This window comes from Pyrus communis, chromosome 11 (assembly GCF_041283825.1).
Source record: "Pyrus communis isolate YQ-2024b chromosome 11, ASM4128382v1, whole genome shotgun sequence".
In the NCBI taxonomy this organism is placed as follows: Eukaryota; Viridiplantae; Streptophyta; class Magnoliopsida; order Rosales; family Rosaceae; genus Pyrus; species Pyrus communis.
Window position 1 is genome coordinate 2134398 of NC_142575.1, and position 25336 is coordinate 2159733.

Genomic DNA, 25336 nt, shown 5'->3' on the forward strand with positions numbered 1-25336 from the left:
TTGCAAAATTTCTCAACGCATGTGAAAATAAATGTTTTCCTTTTAAGCCACACGTAAAATATATAGTTCCCAAAAAATTTCAAAAACCAAGAGGAAGCGTGCAATATTGCTATCAGACAGCTCCCCTTATCATCTCAGAGGGTCCTGGGGGAGAATCGATGAATGGATCACAACCGTTGGATCCATTGATTGAAATGTGGGGCCTTCTGCCATGAGACACGTGTTCATGCCCTAGAGATGCAAGTGAAGTTCATGCGCCGATACAGAAGAAAAATGAAAAGGCATTCTGAAAATAATTCAGATATTTTGATGCCTGAGAGCGACCGGAGACATATATCCATTGACGTCATACGTAAAAAAAGTGAACTAACCGTTCAACCTAGTTTAAACTGTGAATCAGCTTGATTATAATCTTGAGCAGTGTATAATTTCTAATTAACCTCATTCTTATTAATAAAAATAAATGAATAATCGTAATTTACCATCGATTATCCTCTATTTTTGAAAATATATCTTAATATATATATATATATATATATATTTATTTATTTATTATTATACGTGGTTGATTGATTAATTGGTGGCAAAAAAAGTATCTCCATTGATGCACAGCCTGGGGAAAATTTTTTTTTTAAAAAAAAACTAAATACTACTAACTTGCCAAAGCCTTGATACAATGGATTCAAGGCAAATGAGATTTGGAAATAACTGGCAATAAATCAGATCAATAATTCATATAAGTATCGGCCTAAAAAAAAAAAGCCATTTTAGTACAGATAATTACAGTTCTTTTCTTCCTAATCTCACGTTCCTAACAGTATAACAAAATCTCAGTGAAGTACAGAACCTACAGATTGCTTCAGGCCAACGTCACAATAAGTAGAAACTGTATGAATTAGTTTGAATCACTAAGTCAGCAAAACCTCCAATCCGGGTACTAATTAGTTCTGATTCGATCGCCTTCAGAAGTAATTAAAGTGTCTATGATCTTATAATGTGAGAGTCGCCCACGCAACGGATCATCTTGCGCATTATCTGTGTTACTTCTCAGTTTTTCGGACTTTGAAGCAGGATTCACATCACTTTTCTCATCGAAGATCTCTCGTTTTAGGGTCTCTGATGCTTCCTTAGATTCAACCAATTTAGTTTTCCAGTTAATACCAACTGCCTCCGCCTGATCTGCAAACAAGACTTTTGCGCTAGCTGAACTGCAGATTTCTTTGTAAGTTTCATAATTAGCAGCTCGGGTGCTTCCACCTTCCAAAAGTCCCGTGAGGGGATGCAAAACCGAGACTGGACCATCACTTCTCTCTAATGTTTCCTTCAACGCCAGAAATTCAGAGACAAATTTTTCCTTGCTAAACTGAATGAATACTGCAGTTTCATCCAAGTGGTAGACAGACGTGACAGAGGTCGGGCCAAAGACTTTTGTGATGCACTCCCTTATATCTCGTGCCTTGAGTTTTGATGGGAATCCCCAGATTAAAGCAATGTTCTCAAACATAATCTGAGCGTACCTCTTTTTGTGATTATTATACCCCGAAGACATTGCTTTCTTCTTACCGGTGGTTAAATCAATAATGTCTCCATTACTCCAACTGAGGTATAAAAGGTTGATCTGCTTCTGGAGCTTCTCAATGTGGGGAAACTTTTCAGATGACAAACAAGCCTGAAAATCAATCCCGAGATGACTGCATGTCTGAGCAAAGACACAGCCTGTCATAAAAGCATCATATCCCGCTTCATGTTTGGCTCCAGAATTCCAGTTGGAGGACCTGCAAAATAGATAATCGTGATATGAAAGACTTATTCCTTTGCTTTTCCTTTCATTTGGATATTAAACGGGCATTCTTAGTTACATTACTAAAACTATCTTTCTCCATATGTAATGGTTATTCTTTTAACCAATATGTAATGGTTATTCTATGAGAGAGAGCCACGTGGCATGCACAAGTATATACATCTCGTAAAGGAAGTAGAAATAGAAACAAATTGACAAACTTATACGAACTTGTTATCTGACAGATTTCCAAAGTTGGTTGCATCTAAAGAATGTAGTGTGTAATTAACCCCGGTCAAAAAAATATCATGCCAGCCTAGTCGTTTTCAGACAGATCTCTAAGCGCCTTACGCCATTATTGAAAGTTAATAAAAATGTTCTCCTTCATCTGTCGGTTTCAACTCTATATCTTTTTCCTTTCAAACTGTGACAATGGAAACCATGGAGACCAACTAAATGAATTGAGCATGGCCGAGATATCATTATGGACAGAGAACGGAAAAAGCAAACCTCAAATCATCCACCTGAACTTCAACTTTGACGCACAATTGGACTTCTGGATCAGTGCTTTTCTTCCCAAGGGCAATTTGCGGACATAACAAAGCAAATGCTGATGAAAGTGATGTTCTAGACTTCTTCATCCGTTGTTGGAGCACATTATCTGTATTCAACAGTACTTTGGTATCAATGATGTGTGGAAAATACTTGTTAACAGCAGAGACAAATTCTTCAGCAGTCGAAGGTAGAGGTCCCAAGAATTTGTTGTATATATGGGCAAGATCTGTATGACAACAAGAAGACATCTTAGTAATATATAAAATCAAATTGACCTTTTTATGAAAGTAACATCAATACTCGTACCAAGAAAGCAATTGTGACCAACAATCAACTTTTGTTCTGAGGAAAGAAGGTCAATAACATGACGAAACCCAACTGCAGCTTGAACTTTCACCTCTGCTTCCCTACGATGTTCGTCCTTAACCTCTTTCTGCAAAAGATTGCATACAGAAAACTTTAATTCCTCCTGTGTAGATGATCATCACATAATAACAAATACACTGACTTCCTTTGGCGATAATTTCTGTTCTCCCTAATGCACCCTCAGCATATGCAAAATTTATGCCCTGATAGTAATTATCATACACACTGCCGTTTGTTTATTAACGAGTGATTAACAGTGTTCAGACATTTTAGTTAAGACTTAGAAGAGAAGAGAAAGAAGAGTTTCAATATCTCTAATGTTTGTTTCGATGGCTATGATAGAAATCCAGAGAAAACTTGTTGATTGACTTATTGGAATACGAAAAAGTAAAAACAACTCCAGGCCCAAACTTCGGACCATCAAGACCTTTAGAAAGTAAATCATTTTCAATAAGAAAACGATCAAAATTCTAATAACCGAAAGTCTGAAAACTATTTCACAAAGTAAACATCCTAAGTAGTCTTTAACAGTTGAAGAGCATTTGAAAATTTCACATCATATAAACTGGAGGACACAGATTACTTACCAGAAGCAAATCCCTGTCATCCTTGGAATCTGTCCGCACAACTAGTTGCAGTTGACACGACTTTTCACCGTTTACCTGAACATATGAAAGATCTTGGAAATGCTTTCTAATGACCTGCAAACGTTAATTTTAATATTCAGCTTAACAAAACCATGACTAAGAAGAAGAAAAAATGTTTTTTATGCATATAGAGTCCATCTCGGCATTATTGTAAAAAGTAAAACAATACTATAACAAAAATTCAAAACCCGGTTTCAAGTTAATTTTCCTTGAACAACCAGGGAAAAGGCGAATAGAGTAAGTTTTTGATTTATTTGAGGCAATTACTAAAGATTACCTAGGATCATGTCATGGATCACATGTCCAAGATTAACTTGTTATAAGTGAGAATCTTATGATAGATGATCAAAATGTAGAAACCAAACCAACCATTTGAATCAACCTAAGCTGATGAGAAGTGAATCCCTTCAGACTAAGAGCTGGACGCATCTTGAAGAACATGGTTTGTAACTGTTGGGAATCATTTGAGTTTTGCTGAAATTGGAATCCTCCATTACTACTTCTCAAGTTCAACAAACCATCACGCCATTCAGTGAATGTGTTCTTCATCCGTTCAGCAAAGAGAGTATCAGCGATCTTCACCATTGGTATGTGAACAGGTTCCTTCAAGTTTGAATATCTAGTCAACAACTCATCATCATATGTCAAGCTCAAACGTCTCAGTGCCTCACTTTCCTGCCCTCTGGATAAATAAGATATTCCTGAGATTGTACAACCAATTAACTTTACAAACTGAAACCATCATAAAAGAAAAGCCAGGGAAGGAACTTTCACACCAGTTACAAAACCTTAACCATTACTTCAAAAAGAAATCAAACAATTTCACTACCTTCATGTATGCAGACATTAAAATCGAACTGGTATTTAGCTAAGAAATCAATTGATGTTGTCTGGCAGAGAAACTCATAAGTGGGGCCTGCAACTGGAAGCTCTTGACGCGGAAAAATGTAAAAATTGTGCCTGTCAGCACACCCATATTGTTACACAATAAAAACCACATAAAAAGTTCAAAACCAAAATACCATCGTTGCACAAACTTATTCATCTCGGAGATTGTGTGCCTTCGCATTTGCTTCAAACTATCCTAGATAGCAAACAAATGTATAATATAATTTACAAACCCGGCGAAGCAACCCATTTTACGTAAAAAAAACATTCAATTTTCAATATTTTTCTCCTTTTAAAGTTCAATTACCAACATTGACCAGAAAATCCAGTCACATTTAGCTTTTCAATCCAAATATCATGATCAAAGCAAAAGACTCAAACTTTAAATTTTCTCAGCAAACTAACAGGTAATTGCAACAGAGAGAGAAGCAATTGCCAATGTTTCAATAACAATAAAATCAAGCAAAATCCCTAATTTTTTTTTTTTTTTTTTTTTTTAACTTTCTTCCTCATTTTCTCGGCAGCCAAACAGAGCACAAACGAAAAACAAGAAAGGAAAAGCAAAAGGCACATACGGATGAGCAATGAAGGAGCGCTTGGAGGAGTCCCAGCAGAAGGGGCAAACTCCGAACTGAAGCACGGCGAACTTCTCGGCCGAGTCCTTGACCTTGAGGTAGCAGACGTCGGCGCGGTCGAACTCCAGGGAGTCACGCCACGGAGCGCTGGTGATTCCGGTCATCTCGAGATCGATGGCTACGAAGTCGGCGGCGGCGACATGGCGGCGCAGGTCGGCGAGGGCCGGCTCGAAGTTGGATTTGGTCACGTTTTTTAGAGGGAAGGTGGAGGATTGTTGTTGTACGGACGACGAAGAGGAAGAGGAGTGGGATAGGGCACGTGATATCGCACGTGACAGCGCCCTCGCCGGGCGGTTAGTGTTCATTTTCTGAGCATTTGCCAGAGCATTCGGCCTTCGGCGTGCAGAGAGTTTTAGACCCAAGGCAGAAGATGAAATGATACCGCCTACGACGTCGTTTCTGCAATTTTCGATAAATCTTTCCTGGGGGAATCGGGTTGGGTAAGCCCAACTTGAAAGCTATATAGAAGGGCCCAGCCAACAAAGGAAGCTGTAAGTTTTGTTTTCTGCCTGGAGAAATGATTTTTACGCATCATTTTCTCTCTTCACACCTTCATCCAAAATATGTATATTGCCGTTCTTGTATGATTCAGCTACTTCTTATTTTGATTCTGATTACAAATTAGCAAACGCATACTTTTGTGCTTAGAATTTCTTGTTACAATGAAACTACAGTTTTAATTTACTTACATTCATAAAGCTCGAATTAAACGAGTAGCTAATGCCCCATCGAGGGGACGCTTTGCTAAGGGGTTGGAGAAATAGAGACGACTAATAAAGGGGACTCCCCCAAAAAATTAACACATTTGATGATGATGCACGATCTAATAGAGGCAGCTCTATTATTGTATATAAAACTCACTTGTTATCATATTAAAAATTGTGTCAGCAAGTGTATCAATTTTGTATGTCTAAATAACATTCTCATTATTCAGTGAGGGAAAAAAGTAAGGACCAAGAACAAGCCATTGCTAGAGCACGTCCATATTGAAGGTTTTGAGGTTAATTTACAAGAAAGGAATAACTTACGTTAATGGCATACACTTTTTGTGCTTGCTTTTTTTCATTGTGATGAAGGGGAAAAGATGTTTTGGGAATATGTAAAGTAACAAGAAACTTGTGGTTTGGTTGTAGAGAGCTATACATATTTATTGTTAAATCTTTTTTGTGTTAGGCACATCTTATTGACGAATGATCTTTCAGTGTGTCGAGAAACAGCTTGATACACTAAATGTAATAATATAATTGGATATAAATTTTAAAAAAAAAAGTTGCGACCAATTGAATTGATACTTGACGCACCAATCGTGTTTCAGACACATTGAAAAATTTCTCTTATTTGACTATTAGGACTAGACAATATATGGCATGATTCCTGAATATGTAAGTGCAACATGGACAACACAAAAGTGTATGTAGGGTTGGAGTATTTATAATTTAAAATTTCTCTTAAGTCCAACTATTTTGCCAAACTTTTATGTAACTTTCTTCCATGAAATGAATTATAAAGAAAGATTGTCAAAGTATAAATTTTATATGAAACACTTAGAGGGAGTTGGAGAAAAAAAACTTATCAATTGGTAACTTGATGTTTTTTTAACTGTTTTTTAGTTGTGTGTCTTTCTGCCATTCTCTAATTTATTATGAAATAGACTTAAAACTCAAGTGGTAAGACACCTATTCTTGTGTTTAGTTTCCTCGCCTCTTAATAGATAAGTCGTAATTCACTATTTATTAATACAAACTATATTATTCTCTAATTTACACTAAAAAGGAGGAAAATTCTAAATTTGAAATATAGTAAATTAACCATCATGGGGTGGTCTAGTGGTCGGGGACAAATTACAGACTCGTATTTCACACGACACGTCTTGTATTCTCTTTTGAAGCTAATGAATCACACGATGGTGCCCCAGGGGAACCTAAAATGCCTTTGAGAGTCTTTTAGACTTTCAAAGAGTGGAATGTCACAACGAAGCAACCAACTGGTCCTTTTAATAAAAGAAACACAATAAAGTTGAAGATGAAAATCCAAACCACAAAATAATCCACTACTTACAATAGTAAATCATTACTAATACTAATATTAATTTTTTTAACAGACAATAGTATCTACATTAAAGGGTGGGAGAGTAGACCTCTACAATGGATTTGCCATAATAATGTGGTTCAACTTTGCCTTTGGCGATAATCGAATCTAAGACCTCTTACTTACAAGTGAAGATGAATACTACTAATCTCAAGTAATAAATGATACTAATAGCAATATTATTTACAATCTTATATGTTCATACTCTATATGCACTCAACTTCATCCTTTTATTCCTACAATTGGTCATCATTCAACAAAGCCCCACATGATGACCCTCCAAATGTCACCATTTAGGCCCTCCAAATTTTGTCCATGTTTCCAATTTTACTTGTTTTCTTTCACCAAAAAGAAAAAAAAAAAAAAAAAAAGCATATTTGGGTTCAATGTTTTGGTTGGTATTGGAATAAAGTTGTCAACCTCCGGAAGCTCTTTTCCTTCGCAATTAAGAAAGTCCCAAAAGTATAGAGCCGAAACATGCACACACACTACTAGTCACCACTAGCCATTTTCGATTTTACCAAGGAAACACACATCATTGCTTTTTTTTTTTTTTTTTTTTCTTTTCTCTTCTCTTCTCCCACGTATACGGAAAGAGATTTTTCAGTGTGCCAAAAATACGGTTTAATATATTAAATATCATAATATAATAATTTGAAATTTGAAAAAAAAAATTTCAATCAATTAAGTCGTGTTCCCGACATACTAGAAAAATTCGCGGTAGGTTATAGACCATTTTCACAAATGCAAACTTGATTGACAATCAAAATATGTACAATTTCTTACAATAAATCAAATTTTTTATGAATTTATTTGGTGGCGCTTTTGTGTGATAAACATGATAAAACAAGTATAAATTAGGCACAAAGAGGTTTATTGGAGAAATTATATGGGTGATGTTAGTAAGAAATCAGAAACCAACAAAAGTAAAAGATCAAAACAAAGAACAAAAGATCAAACACCATTTTTTGTCTGAATTTAGCAAATATTTACTTAGAAGGATATTGTAGCAAATTTTGATTCAAACATTGCTTAGTGAGAAAAAGAATTAATATTGTAATACAATTTATTTATTTTTCTGGATAATAATAAAAAACATAATTTAGAAAAAATTAAGCTACTTAACAAGCTGGACATAATTACAATTATACTTTTTGGACATCAAACAAGTTAATAATAGGGATGTTAACACAATAATCTAGAGTATTGTGTTTTTTTGTCATATTCAATTTAAATTATCTTATTCGTAGTATGAAGATTTTCATGATGGAGATGTGAGTTAAGTAAATGTGCTTATTTGCCACATCCAATTCAATTATCTTACTCGTAATAGGTGAACTTGATGTGCGTTAGACCAATTATCTAAATTAATATGTTACTTTGTCATATCCAATTTAAATTATCTTATTCTTAATAGAAAAAAGACTTTTACGACACAATTACATTGTCACCGTGATTTCGTATTAATGGTATGGTCTCAATAAAGAGAATGAGAGCACAATATATATTTAATTATCTTATTTTATTTTTTATGCAATTTTTTTATTTTTTATTTTTATCTCCTCCCTTTATCTATCTCTGTTTCTTTTTTATTTTCCGAATTTTCCTGTAATTTCCTGCCCCCTCTATATATGCCACACTCTAGCTTCTTTCTCAGTTATTCATTTCTTCTCCAATTCTCTGCTTCCCTTTCTGTCTCTGTGCGATCCTCATCAAAACCCTAATCTTGATCGCGAAGAAGCTCAAATTTCCTCTGATCACTCTCGAAAAATCGAAGTTTGACGATCCGATCGCCGTCAAACCGCCCCTACAAAACGTTCCTCACTTCAATTTTAGTTGCCGCAGAATTTTAATTTCCCCAATTCAGTCTCTGCTCTTCGATCAATTCTTGGTTTGTTAGTGATTGATCGGGTACCAATTCAAGGCGGTTCTCAATCGTGCAATGCTTTCAGTTCCAATATGAAGTTAAAGAGGAGGGCGGTTGAAGTGGTCAGTATATTTCACCTGTGGAATCGATTAGATTCTTTTATGCATACATGCGCATAATATATATATATATATATGTATGTATGTGTGTACATGATTAAAGTACTGGGTTTTCCCTATGTTTTGATTTCGAGAAGTTGATGGTTTTGGGTTATGTTCTTTTTCTCCTTTTTCTCATTTCCCAGTGAGTGGCACTTTTGTATGCAATTGCTTATATAATTCGTTTTGGGCGTCTATCAATTTGATGTTTCTTTGGTTGTTTAACTAGGGACTGATACAAGATAAGAAAGTTTAAATTTTTTTACCTATTTATTGAATTGTTTATATAATTCGGAGTACGAAAATGCAAACATATTCAGCTTATGAAGTGAGATTTTTGCATGAGGATTGCAACCAATACTAGGAAGATCTTAGAGATATGATTGTACATGTTTCATGACCAACCCAGTTGACTAGAATAGTTTCATTATTGTTTCTTAGTTCAAAGAGTTATTTTCTCCATCGAATGTCTATATGACTTTATATGTTTTTGTTGAAATTGCTAATATTGAGAGAGAGAAGAAGAGGAGGTGGCAGGGGGTTTGGTCGGTCCGTCAGTCTGTTTATCAGTGTGTTAACGTTCATGGAGCAAATGTCATGCATGGCAGATTATTTTGTCGAAAAAGAAGTTTTAATTTTTTATAAGGAGGCAATATCTAAATGGAACAAGATTAATTGGTTTTGACATTTATGCTTTAATATTTTGTAGAAAATGTGTGGAAACTGGATAATTGTTACAGCAAGGTGAAGTTCGGAGTTCGTCGTTTTCTTTAAGACTTTCGCTATGCATTAAAATATGTGTGAAGTTAGGAGTTCGTTGTTTTCTTTAAGACTTTTGCCATGCATTAAAATATGTGGGACTTAGATGCATGAATTGTTTTCAAGTTATAAATTTAGTACATTCACATCACACAGATTAAAATTTTGCTCAAACAGATACTGTGCTTAGCTAAAAGTGTGAGATGAAATGGTGAGTGCGTGAATGATCTTAGTTCCTTATATGCATCCCTTTGACGACGTCACTCTTAAGATTTTCAGTAATTAAATTTTATTAAGTGAACGTAACCATATTATGTTAAGGTTCATTAAGGTCAATCCAAGCCACCTCAATCCTTTCTTTAAAGGTACCAGACAAGTGTGGCACTATTAACAACATTTTAACTTGTGTGCTTCTTGAAACTTTTTGACATTAGTTTCAATGTTGTTTATTTCCTGTTGGTAGCATGGTGACTTCTAACAAAGTGATAGGGGGTAATGTGTGTTAAAACAAATTATCTCTAGGATATGGTCTTGTTTGCACTATGTTGTGTGTACCCTTCTCATTGTTTGCACACCTTGTACATCCCTTATTGCACTTGAAGAACTTATTGTTTACAAATAAGTCATCTATTTCTTGTTTATTTGTTGTCTCTGTGGTACATGGGTACTAATTTTATATAAAAGCAATTTGGCGAGTCTGCAAAGTACTAACAACTATTTGTACTTTTTTTTTGGTCTTGTTTTGTTTCAGCCCCCAAAAATTAGATCCTTCATCAATAGGGTCACTGCTGTTCCCTCTGAGAATATAGAGGAACCTCTGAAAGGTTTCATCTGGGAGTTCGATAAGGTGATTTTATTACCTTTAACTGTTACATTAATACAGTTATTTACATGCAATATGATTTATATGCTTTTATTTCTGGTGCAGGGAGATTTCCATCATTGGGTTGATCTTTTCAACCATTTTGATTCATTTTTTGAGAAGCACATAAAATCCAGGAAGGATTTGCAGGTTGATGATAATTTTCTAGACACTGATCCTCCTTTTCCGAGAGAAGCTGTTCTTCAAGTTCTCCGTGTAATAAGGATAATTTTGGAGAATTGCACAAATAAGCACTTCTACAGTTCTTATGAGGTAAAATTTCCATCATTCACCTCTCCGTCGTTGTTGCGTAATTTTCAGTTGTTTATTATTAGTTAGTTTTTATTCCTTCTAGATATACAATTATACCATTATTGCTTTTTGGGGTATTGTATATGGGATGAAGGCTTATTTTTAGCTGGGTTGTGATAATTAACAACTCTGATTATTGTGCATTTGATTGTGTTAATTTTTTTTCTTTACATCAGTCAATTTCATTTATTTTCAATTCCTCCTTTTCCCATTCATTAGTTTTATGTCTTTGTTTCATATGTTATTGCAGCAGCATCTTTCATCTCTGCTTGCTTGCACTGATGCGGATGTGGTTGAGGGTTGCCTGCAGACATTGGCTGCATTTTTAAAGAAAACAGTTGGAAAGTATTCCATTAGAGATGCTTTACTAAATTCAAAGTTATTCGCTCTTGCACAAGGTTGGGGGGGAAAAGAAGAGGGTCTTGGATTAATTGCTAGTGTAATACAGAATGATTGTGACTCTGTTGCTTACAAGTTAGGCTGCACCCTTCATCTTGAGTTCTATGCATCAAATGATTCAACAGGTGACATCCCTGCCAACCAAGGTTTACAAATCATTCACTTACCTAACATCAATACTCATCCAGAGACGGATCTTGAGCTTTTGTGTAAGTTAATTGCCGAGTACAAAGTACCCTCTAGCTTAAGATTTTCTTTATTGACAAGATTGCGGTTTGCAAGGGCTTTTGGCTCTGTAGCTACTCGGCAGCAGTATGCATGCATCCGCTTGTATGCCTTCATAGTTCTTGTTCAAGCAAATAGTGATGCTGACGACCTTGTTTCTTTCTTCAACACTGAACCTGAGTTTATCAATGAATTAGTGTCGTTGTTGAGCTTTGAGGATGTGGTTCCTGAGAAAATTCGAATTCTCTGTCTTCTTTCACTGGTTGCTCTTTGTCAAGATCGATCCCGGCAGCCTACTGTTTTGACTGCTGTCACATCTGGTGGGCATCGTGGTATCCTGTCCAGTCTCATGCAGAAGGCCATTGATTTTGTCACCAGAGATACGTCAAAGTGGTCTGTTGTTTTTGCTGAGGCTCTATTATCTCTTGTCACAGTTTTGGTGTCATCATCATCAGGTTGTTCAGCCATGCGTGAAGCTGGTTTTATTCCCACCCTTCTGCCTTTGCTTAAAGATACAAACCCGCAACACCTTCATTTGGTCAGCACATCTGTGCACATTTTAGAAGCTTTTATGGATTACAGTAATCCTGCTGCTGCATTGTTTCGGGATTTGGGTGGTTTAGACGATACAATCTCTCGCCTACAGGTGGAAGTGTCCCATGTAGAAAATGGCTCAAAGCATGAAGATGATGATTCTGACATCATTGGGAGTAGTGCACAAGTAGCTGTAGGAACTTCTACAGAGCTAGACAGCATGCAGCCTTTGTATTCAGAACCACTGGTTTCATATCACAGACGATTGCTTATGAAAGCTCTATTGCGTGCTATATCCCTGGGGACTTATGCCCCTGGAAGTACTGCTCATGTTTATGGCTCAGAGGAGAGTCTATTGCCACAATGCTTATGCATAATATTTAAAAGGGCAAAGGATTTTGGTGGTGGGGTATTCTCACTTGCGGCAACTGTCATGAGTGATCTAATACACAAAGATCCTACCTGTTTTCCAGTTTTAGATGCAGCAGGCCTTCCTTCTGCCTTCTTGGATGCTATAATGGATGGTGTTCTTTGCTCTGCAGAAGCCATTACATGCATACCACAGTGTCTAGATGCCCTATGTTTAAATACTACTAATGGTCTTCAGGCTGTGAAAGATTGCAATGCTTTGAGGTGCTTTGTGAAGATATTTACTTCAAGAACTTATCTGAAGGCCCTGACCAGTGACACACCAGGTTCGTTATCTAGTGGATTGGATGAGTTAATGCGCCACGCTTCCTCATTGCGTGGGCCTGGAGTGGATATGCTGATTGAGATCTTAAATGCCATTTCAAAAATTGGACATGGGGTTGATGCTTCATACATGTCAATTGATCCTTTGGGCTCTTCTACTCCTGTTCCCATGGAAACAGATGGAGAAGAGAGGAATTTGGTCATGTCTGATAACGGGGAATCATCCAAAACGGAAAGTTCAGAGCAGACTGTGGAGCCACCTTCTGATTCTTCAGTGGGGAATGTTGAAATATTTCTTCCTGACTGTGTGAGCAATGTTGCTCGTCTTCTTGAAACAATACTTCAGAATGGTGACACATGTCGTATATTTGTGGAGAAGAAGGGGGTTGAAGCTGTCCTGCAGTTATTTACCTTGCCCTTGATGCCTCCTTCTGTTTCAGTTGGCCAGAGTATTTCTGTCGCATTTAAGAACTTCTCACCACAACATTCTGCTTCTTTGGCTGGGGCAGTATGTTCATTCTTGAGAGAGCATCTGAAATCAACAAATGAACTTTTAGTTTCAGTTGGAGGGACTCAACTTGCTTTGGTGGAATCTGCGAAGCAAACTCAAGTTTTGAGACATCTTTCCAGTCTTGAAGCTATTCTGTCTCTGTCTAATGTTCTGTTGAAAGGGACAACTACTGTGGTGTCTGAACTGGGTGCAGCAGATGCTGATGTATTGAAAGATCTCGGGAGCACCTACCGGGAAATAATTTGGCAAATCTCTCTGTGCAATGATGTCAAGTCAGATGAGAAGACCAATGCTGAACAAGAACCAGAGATTGCTGAGGCAGCTCCGACTAATGCTTCTGGAAGGGAGAGTGATGATGATGCTAATATTCCAATGGTGAGATATATGAACCCAGTTTCTATCAGGAATCAGCCCTTGTGGGGTGGAGAACGCGAGTTTCTGTCAGTTGTTCGCTCTGGTGAAGGTTTGCACCGTCGTAGTCGTCATGGTTTTACACGCATAAGGGGTGGAAGGACAGGCCGGCATTTGGAGGCTTTAAATGTTGATTCTGAATCTTCCTCAACAGTATCAGAAACATCTACTTCCCAAGATTTGAAAAAGAAAAGTCCTGATGTTCTTGTGATAGAAATCCTCAACAAGCTGGCTTCCACACTGCGTTCCTTCTTCACAGCTCTTGTCAAGGGATTCACATCACCAAATCGGCGTAGAGTTGACTCTGGGTCGTTGAGTTTGGTTTCCAAGACTCTTGGAACTGCCCTAGCTAAAATATTTCTCGAGTCTCTTAGCTTCTCTGGGCATTCTACATCAACTGGGCTCGATACATCACTGTCAGTCAAGTGTCGATATCTTGGCAAAGTTGTCGATGATATGGTATCGCTTACATTTGACAGCAGGCGACGTACTTGTTATACTGCAACAGTAAATAATTTCTATGTCCATGGTACTTTTAAGGAGCTGCTTACAACATTTGAAGCTACTAGTCAGTTGTTGTGGACACTACCATACTCCGTGTCAACGTCAGGTATTGATCCTGAAAGGACAGGTGAAGGAAGTAAACTGTCCCACAGTTCGTGGCTGCTTGATACTTTACAGAGCTATTGCCGTGTGCTCGAGTATTTTGTTAATTCTTCTTTACTCTTATCCACAACCTCTGCTTCTCAAGCACAGTTGCTTGTTCAGCAGCCAGTTGCAGTTGGTTTGTCAATTGGGCTTTTCCCTGTGCCAAGGGACCCAGAAGTTTTTATTCGTATGCTGCAGTCTCAAGTTCTTGATGTGATACTTCCTGTCTGGAACCACCCTATGTTTCCAAATTGTAGTCCGGATTTCATTGCTTCTATTGTCTCGCTTGTCATGCATGTATATTCTGGTGTTGGAGATGTGAAGCAGAATCGCAGTGGCATTGCTGGAAGTACAAACCAGCGATTGACCCCACCACTTGATGAAAATACTATTACCACCATTGTTGAGATGGGTTTTCCAAGGGCTAGGGCAGAGGAAGCTCTTAGGCGGGTGGAAACAAATAGCGTTGAAATGGCCATGGAGTGGCTCTTTAGTCATCCTGAGGATCCTGTGCAGGATGATGATGAGCTGGCTCGAGCACTTGCTCTTTCACTGGGAAATTCGTCAGATGCATCTAAAGCTGAGAGTGTTGAAAAGTCTGTTGATGTGCTGGCAGAAGAGGGTTGTGTGAAAGCTCCTCCTGTTGATGATGTCCTTGCAGCGTCGGTTAAATTACTTCAAAGTAATGATACCATGGCATTCCCTTTGACAGATTTGCTTGTGACACTTAGCAACCAGAACAAAGGGGAAGACCGTCCAAGAGTTGTATCTTATCTTACTCAGCAGCTAAAGAATTGTCCATTGGATTTTTCTAATGATACCAGTGCGTTGAGTATGGTGTCGCATGTTATTGCATTACTTCTTTCTGCGGATGGAAGCACAAGGGAAGTCGCTGCACAGTATGGTATTGTGACTACTGCAACAGATATCTTGATGAACTTTAAGGGCAATGATGAGTCAGGCAATGAGCTTCTTGTCCCAAAATGTATCAGTGCTCTACTGCTTATTTTGGATAACATGTTGCAATCAAGGTCCATAATTTCTGAAAAGGTTGAAGATACTCAGACAGGGCCTTTACCTGAATTATCTGGAGAGCGTGTGTCAATCCCTGCATCAGATACAGAGAAAAAACAGCTTATGGATGCCTATGAAAAGGATTCTGCCACAGCATTTGAGAAAGTATTGGGGAAATCTACCGGTTATTTGACTATGGAAGAGAGTCATAAAGTGCTAGCAGTTGCTTGTGACTTGATAAAGCAGCATGTCCCAGCAATGATCATGCAGGCTGTTTTACAATTATGCGCACGCTTGACAAAAACTCATGCTCTAGCTTTACAATTCCTTGAAAATGGAGGCTTGGCAGCTCTATTTGGCCTTCCAAGAAGTTGTTTTTTCCCGGGATATGATACTGTTGCATCTGCTATTGTTCGCCATCTCCTTGAAGATCCACAAACACTGCAAACAGCAATGGAATTGGAGATTCGCCAAGCCCTGAGTGGAAACAGGCATGGTGGGCGCACTTCTGCACGAACATTCTTGACATCAATGGCACCTGTAATCTCTAGAGATCCAGTAGTTTTTATGAAAGCTGCTTCTGCAGTTTGTCAGTTGGAGACATCAGGAGGTAGAACCTTTGTTCTGTTATTGAAGGAAAAAGAGAAGGAAAAGGAAAAATCTAAAGCAGTAGGTGATGAGGCTGGATTATCTTCCAATGAGTGTGTACGGATTTCTGAAAATAAGATACATGATGGATCTGGTAAATGTGCAAAAAGTCACAAGAAGATCCCTGCCAATCTCACTCAAGTGATAGATCAGCTTCTTGAAATAGTCTTCAAATACCATTTCCCAAATAGCCAGGAAGACTATTCAAATAACCCATCCGCTATGGAAGTAGATGAACCCACTATGAAGGTGAAGGGTAAATCAAAGGTTGACGAGACAAGGAAAGTGGAGTCAGAATCTGAAAGATCTGCAGGGTTGGCTAAAGTTACCTTTGTTCTCAAATTACTGAGTGATATCCTTCTTATGTATGTACATGCAGTTGGGGTTATACTTAAACGGGATTTAGAAATGACTCAGTTGCGGGGATCTAATCAAACAGATGGTCTTGGACATGGTGGTATACTTCACCATGTAACTCATCGATTGCTTCCACTCACCATTGATAAATCTGCTGGACCTGATGAATGGAGAGACAAACTGTCCGAAAAAGCTTCTTGGTTCCTGGTAGTTCTGTGTGGTCGTTCCAGTGAAGGGCGCAGACGAGTAATTAGTGAACTTGTAAAGGCTTTATCCTCGTTTTCGAATTTGGGATGTACTTCCACCAAGAGCATCTTATTACCGGATAAAAGCGTTTATGCTTTTGTTGATTTGGTGTATTCAATTTTGTCTAAAAATTCATCATCCAGCAACTTACCTGGTTCTGGGTTTTCACCAGACATAGCAAAAAGCATGATAGATGGGGGAATGATTCAGTGTCTGACTGGTATCCTCCGGGTGATTGACTTAGACCATCCTGATGCTCCCAAAACTGTGAATTTGATACTCAAGACGTTAGAAAGCCTAACAAGGGCTGCTAATGCTAGTGAGCAATACTTTAAATCTGATGAGACAGGCAAGAAAAAATCCACAGGGTTGAATGGAAGATCTGATGATCAGGTAACTGCCCCATCAGCTGATACTACTGTGGGGGATAATCAGAATGCAAGCAGTGAACAGGGTGTGAGAGACGTCATACAGGTTGTTCAAGGGGATCAACGAACTTCTGAAAGTGAAGGTAATCCTGATGCAAATCCGAACCAGTTGGTGGAACTAGATATGAGGATAGAAGTTGAAGGACCAATAGCTTCTAATCCACCGATGGAGCTTGGGATGGATTTCATGCGTGAGGGGATGGATGAAGGTAATGTACTACACAACACTGATCAAATTGAGATGTCTTTTCGTGTTGAGAATAGGGCAGATGATGACATGGCTGATTTAGAAAACGACATGGGTGATGATGGTGAGGATGACGATGAGGGAGAGGACATGGCTGATTTAGAAAATGACATGGGTGATGATGGTGAGGATGATGAGGATGATGATGAGGGAGAGGATGAGGATGAGGATATAGCAGAGGACGGTGGTGGCATGATGTCACTTGCTGATACTGATGTGGAAGACCATGATGATACCGGCTTGGGAGATGGTTACAATGATGGGATGATTGATGAAGATGATGATGATTTTCATGAGAATCGTGTCATAGAAGTGAGATGGAGAGAAGCCCTTGATGGGCTTGATCATTTGCAGGTACTTGGACAACCTGGACCTGGAAGTGGTCTCATTGATGTTGCTGCTGAACCTTTTGAAGGTGTTAATGTGGATGACTTGTTTGCTCTGAGAGGGCCGATAGGTTTTGATCGCCGCCATCAGACAAGTAGGTCTTCCTTTGAGCGATCTGGTGCAGAAGCAAATGGATTTCAACATCCTCTCCTTTTAAGACCATCCCAGTCTGGGGATTTGGTCTCAATGTGGTCAGCAGGTGGAAATTCATCCAGGGATTTAGAAGCTCTGTCATCAGGGAGCTTTGATGTTGCTCATTTCTACATGTTTGATGCTCCTGTTCTACCTTATGATCACGTACCAAGCAATCTTTTTGGTGACCGGTTGAGTGGTGCAGCACCCCCACCGTTGACTGATTATTCAGTAGGTATGGACTCATTGCAGTTATCGGGGCGAAGAGGGCCAGGTGATGGTCGATGGACTGATGATGGCCAGCCTCAAGCAGGTCCTCAAGCTGCTGCTATTGCACAAGCAGTGGAGGAACACTTTATATCGCAATTACGCAGTCTTGCTCCAGCTGATATCCCTGCTGAACAACAGTCCCAGAACTCAGGAGTGCAGGAGAAACAGCCAGATCTCCCTCCTTTAAGTGATAGTCAAGTAGCAGGGGAGCGCAATGACAGCCATGAAAGAAACGAAGATCAGCGTCAAGACGGGGTTGATGAAACAACACATCAAGTTAACTCAAGTTCTGACACTGCTCCCTGTCAAGAACAAGTCAATCCAGAATCTATAGTCGAAGGTGCAGGGGAGTTCTTACAGGTACCTGAACCAATGTCAATTATGCCACCTTCAACCAACAGTACACCAAGCGATAGCATGGACATTGGTGATGGAAATGGTGCTGCTGGTGAGCAAGTAGGGTCGGTGGCAGGTTCTGTCAACTCGTCTGCAGAAATAAGTGCTGGTTTACAATGTGAACGGGGTTCTGTGCCTTCTAATCCCCATGATGTTACTGTGGAGGCTGTGGGTTATGATAGATCCTCCAGAGCAGAGGGTCAGGTTGGTAATGTGTCGGCAAGTTTGGGTTTCAATGTGCCTAATCCAGGTGATTCTCATACTTCTTTGGTGCCAACAAATATTGACATTGATATGAATTACATTGGTGAAATAAATGAAATTGGCCATCCCATGCCTACTTTTGAAAATCGTACAGATGAACCATCAAGGGAAAACACAACTGTTGCTCCAGAAGCTAATCAGGCTGAACAAGATTTGAATAATGAGGCCGCTGGTGCTAATGCAATTGATCCGACCTTCTTGGAGGCTTTACCTGAATATTTGAGGGCCGAAGTTCTTGCTTCGCAACAAGCTCAGCCAGTTCAACCTCCATCTTCTGCGCCACCTTCTGCAGACGACATTGATCCTGAGTTTTTAGCAGCCCTTCCTCCAGATATCCAAGCAGAAGTTTTGGCTCAACAAAGAGAACAAAGGGTTGCACATCAGGCTGAGGGACAACCAGTTGACATGGACAACGCTTCAATAATTGCTACTTTTCCTGCTGATTTACGTGAAGAGGTTTTCATCTGGAACTGCATCTTTCATGACCTTGATTGTAATGATTATTTGTCTTGCATATGTAATTTTTCTCTTGGTCCAGGTACTTTTAACCTCTTCAGAAGCAGTTCTGTCTGGATTGCCTTCTCCATTGCTCGTTGAAGCCCAAATGCTAAGAGACCGAGCAATGAGTCATTATCAGGCTCGCAGCCTTTTTGGAACCAGCCAGAGGCTAAATAACCGGAGAAATGGATTGGGTTATGATCGGCAGATGGTAATGGACAGAGGTGTTGGAGTCACAATTGGCCGGAGGGCAGTTTCTGCTCTTGCAGACAGCTTAAAGGTTAAGGAAATCGAAGGAGAGCCACTTCTGGATGCCGATGAATTGAAAGCTTTAATTAGGCTATTACGATTAGCGCAGGTAAATTCATATTCCAATTAATGGTAATTGGACTGTTTATAACTGGTTATGAAAGTTTTATGTTTCGTTGAAATATGAATTTTAGGTTTTCTTTTAAAAAAATCCATATATGGTTAGAAAGTTTGGAGGTGTGTACTATTCAAGTGTTAAAGCTCCTGTTGATGGAAATAATAATGTGTAAAAAACGTCATATGAAGAATTTTCGGTTGGCTGAAGAGTAGAAAACCAAGTGGGTTATATTTTCTCAATTTGTGCTTTAAAAGACCTCAAAATAACACATTATTTGAAAATCGCATGTACACATACATGTACTACATACTGTCACATAAAATCATTCATTAAATGACTATCTTCTGCTAACATGATCCATTTATTTTTTTGTGTGTGGTTAGCCACTTGGCAAAGGACTCTTGCAGAGGCTCTTGTTGAACTTATGTACCCATAGCGTTACACGAGCAATCTTAGTTCGTCATTTGCTTGATATGATCAAATCTGAGGCTGAGGGCTCAGTCGGTGGATTAGCAGCTATTAATGCCCAAAGGCTTTACGGTTGCAATTCAAATGTTGTTTATGGGCGATCACAGTTGTTAGATGGTAAGTCATCTGACGCTCCAACAGTTATCTGCAGTACATTTGTTTCTTCTATTTATGGACTAACAATTTGTTTGCTTTATATTCATTTTCAATAGGTCTTCCTCCCTTGGTGCTACGTCGAATTCTTGAGATCTTGACTTATTTGGCCACAAATCATTCTGCTGTGGCAAATATGTTATTTTTCTTTGATTTCTCTGGTGTTCCTGAGTCATTAAGCCCTATCCGTATGGAAACCAAGAAGGACAAAGGCAAGGAGAAAATTGGAGAAGGAGGATCTTCATCAAAACCGTCTGGAAACACCCAGGATGCGGACATTCCCCTGATATTGTTCCTGAAGCTCCTGGACCGACCTCATTATGGCACTGCTGATCTTGAGCAGGTACTACCTACTCTATGGTTAACCAGTTTAAAATGACCTCGTGGAGAGATTAGTTGCTGTTTGTCTATTCATTTAAAAGTGTAGTGTGTAAAATCCCTTGGTAGTTGTTAGGTATCCACATATTCAGTACTTCGACTATACATGAGAGCTTATATGAATTTAAGATTGGAGTAATTCAATTGTTTGTAATGTCTGACTTGTTAACCATTCTGGACAAAGGCTAGTACCTGCTCCATAATTTTATTTCTCTCCTTAAAAATTAAGAAAAAAACTAAGTATATGGTAGAGAACGTGCGTATTGCTTGCCTTATCTCCTAGTTGTACATATGGAGTCATAATCTTGATTATTTTATTGCTGAAGCATGTCCTACAGCATGATCCTTTCAAAAAATTTATAATTCAGCACCATCTCATGTTTTTATGTTTTTTTTTTTTGTGTGCTACAGGTGATGGGCCTGGTTCAGGTTGTTGTGTATACTTCAGCTTCAAAATTAGAGGGCCAGTCTCAATCTGAGAAGGCAGATAAGCCTGTTGGTGAAGCTTCAGGAGATGGTCAAAAGGTTCCTCCTTTGGAATCAGAATCTAATCAGGGAGAGAAGCCTGTTAGTGGTGAATCATCAAATTCAGATGTAAAGAGGAGTACGGATACATATAATGTTTTCTTGAAGCTACCAGGATCTGATCTACACAATCTTTGCAGCCTTCTTGGTCGTGAGGGGTATTATTAGCTCACTAATTCTTATATGTTCATTCTTTGAACGTAGATGCAGTATTTGTCAGATTAACTACTCTCTTCTTTGTGCTACTATATGAACTGTTTTTTTATGAGTGTCTAATCTGAGTCCATTTACTTGATTAGGCTTTCAGATAAACTTTATATGCTTGCTGGTGAGGTCTTGAAGAAGTTGGCCTCAGTTGCAGCACCCCATCGAAAACTATTTGTCTCAGCGCTGTCAGAACTGGCTCATCGTTTGAGTGCCTCAGCTGTTGGTGAGCTTGTCACTCTCCGGAACACACATATGCTGGGTTTGAGTGCTGGATCAATGGCTGGGTTAGCAATCTTACGTGTATTACAAGCACTTTGCTCTCTCACTTCACCTAGGGCTGGTGAGAATTCAGGATTGGAGAATGATGCGGAGCAGGAGGAGCATGCCATCATGTGGAAGCTAAATGTTGCACTTGAGCCACTGTGGCTAGAATTAAGCAACTGTATAAGTGCGACTGAAACAGCACTGGGTCAGAGTTCTTTTTGTCGAACCATGTCTATAGTAAATACTGGGGACCATGCACAGGGTTCTTCTTCGTCTCCTCTCCCTCCTGGAACCCAGAGACTCCTGCCTTTTATGGAGGCCTTTTTTGTTCTGTGTGAAAAGCTACAAGAGAACCTCTCTACTATGCTGCAAGACCAGGCGAATGTGACTGCAAGAGAAGTCAAAGAGTCCTCTGGAAACTCAGATCCTTCAACTACCAAGTGCCACAGTTGTGGGGATTCTCAGAGAAAGCTTGATGGTGCTATTACATTTACAAAGTTCGCTGAGAAGCATCGCCGGCTTTTGAATGCTTTTATCAGACAGAATCCAGGTTTGTTGGAGAAATCCCTTACTATGATGCTGAAGGCACCAAGGCTAATTGATTTTGATAACAAAAGAGCGTATTTCCGGTCAAGAATTAGGCAGCAGCATGAGCAACATCTCTCTGGTCCTCTGAGAATAAGTGTTCGGCGGGCTTACGTTTTGGAGGATTCTTATAATCAGTTGCGCATGCGGCCTACTCTGGACATGAAGGGACGATTAAATGTCCAATTCCAAGGGGAAGAGGGTATTGATGCTGGAGGTCTGACACGAGAGTGGTATCAATTACTGTCAAGGGTCATATTCGACAAGGGGGCATTGCTTTTCACCACCGTAGGAAACAATGCAACTTTCCAGCCAAACCCTAATTCTGTCTACCAGACAGAACATCTGTCTTATTTTAAATTTGTGGGCCGTGTGGTAATTCTTCTGGACTATTATTGACTTTTTGAAACTGGCTTTATAAGCTTCTTCCGTCTGTGTTAGATTTTTCTTTAACTTTTGCTGCTGTGATAATTTATTCAGGTTGCAAAGGCACTTTTTGATGGGCAACTTTTGGATGTTTATTTCACTCGATCCTTCTATAAGCATATACTCGGTGTAAAGGTGACTTACCATGATATAGAGGCTGTGGATCCTGATTACTACAAGAATTTAAAGTGGATGTTAGAGGTTAGCGTGCTTTTGATCACTCTGATTTTTAAGAGTTCAAGGTTGGATTGGAATGGGTTTCGTTGTAGGTTTTTATATCTTTTTAACTGATCTAAAATGTGTCATATTCGTTATTCTGAAATTCTGTTTCTGCAGGATTAAGACTCGGTTCCTCTATTGCGTATGTTTCTTTAATTTGATTTTTTTTCTCGTGTCCAGAATGATGTGAGTGATATTCCTGACCTGACGTTTAGCATGGATGCGGATGAAGAAAAGCATATCCTTTATGAGAAAAACCAGGTATTTGAATTTATATGTAACTTTTTAGTTCTGTTCTTTATTTTTGAAAGCTTTTGGGTTTTCACGTAGTGTTATTGTAAAGTCTTACTTCAATGCCAATCTGATTTTCATTCAATGTTATAACATTAAATTGAGCTCATGGGTTTGACTAATGTTGTACTTGTTTGTTGTGTTTTCCTTTCTTTCTACCTTCTTGAAAAGGTTACTGATTATGAGCTGAAACCTGGAGGAAGAAATATTCGGGTTACAGAAGAGACGAAGCACGAGTATGTTGACCTTGTAGCTGAACATATCTTGACAAATGCTATCCGACCTCAAATTAATTCCTTCCTGAAGGGGTTTGATGAATTGGTCCCGCGAGAGCTTATCTCTATTTTCAATGACAAGGAGCTTGAGCTACTTATCAGTGGTCTTCCAGAGATAGATTGTGAGTTGCATTTAAATTTTTAAAATGAGCTTATTACATAGTTGATATGGTCTTTTGTTTCTCTTGTGATATCTGAATGGTGGCATTGTCCTTACAGTGGCTGATTTGAAGGCCAATACCGAGTACACTGGCTACACATCATCATCTGATGTTGTTAAATGGTTCTGGGACGTGGTTGAAAGTTTCGACAAGGAGGACATGGCAAGACTACTGCAATTTGTGACTGGAACATCAAAGGTAACTGTTTGTACTACAAAAGAAATATGAAAATAGTATATATACTTCTCCATATCCGCTGGTTCACGACTAAAAGGGATTTTGTATGTGCTTTTGTACTTTCTGAGTGTATGCAACCCCTCTTTTCCCTTGTCCCATCCCTTTTTCCCAACAACCCAACCCCTCCCTTTATAATGTTCATAACTTTTTTCACAGGGTCCCTTGGAAGTGTGACCTACGTTGATTTTACCTTGATATCATTTGTCAATTTCATTTCCTTTTTTTCACAGGGTCCGTTGGAAGTGTGACTTGCGTTGATTTTACCTTGATATCATTTGTCAATTTCATTTCCTGTGAACATGGTTTTTGACAATGCGCATGTTGTCTCATTGAACTTTGCCATTGTATAATGATTGGAGATGGCATGCGTAGCTAATGATTTAAATGTATGCTTGCAACATGATGCGTATGTGGGGGCAAATTTTGGTACTCGGTAAAACTAACATATTTGTGACTTTCAGGTTCCATTGGAAGGTTTCAGGGCTTTGCAAGGTATCTCTGGTCCTCAGAAATTTCAGATCCACAAGGCTTATGGAGCTCCTGACAGACTACCTTCTGCTCATACATGGTTAGTGTAAACATAATTTGCTTTGGCCCCGTCTTTCCAAAAATGTTAGTTTCTTTGTCCCCTTCACATTCTCGTCAAGCTCGATGTTTCTAATGTAGTTCTATGTCTTTTTCAGCTTTAACCAGCTTGACCTTCCTGAGTACACCACCAAAGAACAGCTTCACGAACGATTGATACTTGCTATTCATGAAGCTAGTGAAGGATTTGGCTTTGGTTGACAGAAAGAATCTCAGCAGATATTTCCCCAGCATTCCAGTCATCGGTCGTATAGTTAGCATGTACATGTCAGTTCGACATCTTTTTTCCTTCCTTATTTCGAAAACCTTGGTTAATCTTTTCTGAAATCAACTTAAATTGTAATTCGTTTGTTTCTCTCTTATTCTCCACCATTCTTTGCGCAGGTCAAAGAACCGGTTCTGAATTTTGTCTTCCAGAATTACAGCAACTTCTGAGGAAACCGATGATGGATTTTGTAAAGAATTCCGAAAGCGTTATCTATTGACAGGAGGCCGGCAAGCTCCTCGGTGACAATGGATTGGAATCTTAGAAATTCTTTAGCGGATTCTTTACATGTCGGAAAATTGGGGATTCGGTACAGATGGATGTGGATAGAAAATCTGTTTTGGTGTTCATATTAGATATCTGTTTTAGATTAGTCAGTTTTCACTTTCTCCTACCTGAATGTTTGGGAATATATATATGTATAAGTAATTCCAGATGGTTTCTTTTGGGTTTCAATTTATTTAAAGGCGAGAAGGTGATTCCAATTTAGCTCTTCAATTTTATTTGTGCACTCGGACATGCTGACATGCCCTCTAGTTCGTGGTTCTTGCGAGAGAAACTCGTCTGGCTTGGGCAGTATCCTAAGCCAAACCGTGTTTTGACATTTGCTAATGGCAATGCGTGATTAGCTTAGGATACTGTAACAGTTACGTCCTCGTTCTTGAAAGTCCTTGTGATTTTCCGGGTTCGTAACCATTTTTCGAC

The 25336-nt window shown here is 38.9% G+C and overlaps 2 protein-coding genes across 5 annotated transcripts; one reads left to right on the top strand and one right to left on the bottom strand.

The window, feature by feature from the left end:
* Positions 1 to 697: 697 nt before the first annotated feature.
* On the bottom strand, positions 698 to 5483 carry LOC137742127 (poly(A)-specific ribonuclease PARN). Its single transcript, XM_068481886.2, has 7 exons — positions 4812 to 5483; positions 4178 to 4308; positions 3718 to 4049; positions 3289 to 3402; positions 2642 to 2768; positions 2291 to 2561; positions 698 to 1775 (listed from the first exon to the last, which is right to left on the bottom strand). Exons 1-7 carry the CDS (start codon positions 5174 to 5176, stop codon positions 938 to 940), a joined length of 2178 nt encoding a protein of 725 aa, XP_068337987.2. The 5' UTR covers positions 5177 to 5483; the 3' UTR covers positions 698 to 937.
* A 3074-nt stretch (positions 5484 to 8557) lies between these two features.
* Positions 8558 to 25116, top strand: LOC137742123 (E3 ubiquitin-protein ligase UPL1). 4 transcript variants are annotated; one of them, XM_068481879.2, is made up of 17 exons: positions 8558 to 8948; positions 10495 to 10590; positions 10672 to 10878; positions 11168 to 18713; positions 18822 to 19183; positions 19266 to 19583; positions 19976 to 20177; positions 20273 to 20556; positions 21003 to 21274; positions 21416 to 22547; positions 22653 to 22799; positions 22998 to 23078; positions 23280 to 23505; positions 23603 to 23742; positions 24243 to 24349; positions 24465 to 24633; positions 24751 to 25116. In XM_068481879.2, exons 1-16 carry the CDS (start codon positions 8919 to 8921, stop codon positions 24565 to 24567), a joined length of 11253 nt encoding a protein of 3750 aa, XP_068337980.2. In that variant the 5' UTR covers positions 8558 to 8918; the 3' UTR covers positions 24568 to 24633; positions 24751 to 25116. The 4 variants fall into 4 exon arrangements, with proteins under 4 accessions (XP_068337980.2, XP_088535431.1, XP_088535432.1 ...); XM_068481880.2 differs by having other exon boundaries at positions 8619 to 8948; positions 11171 to 18713; XM_088679305.1 differs by having other exon boundaries at positions 11168 to 19183.
* The last annotated feature ends 220 nt before the right edge of the window (positions 25117 to 25336 follow it).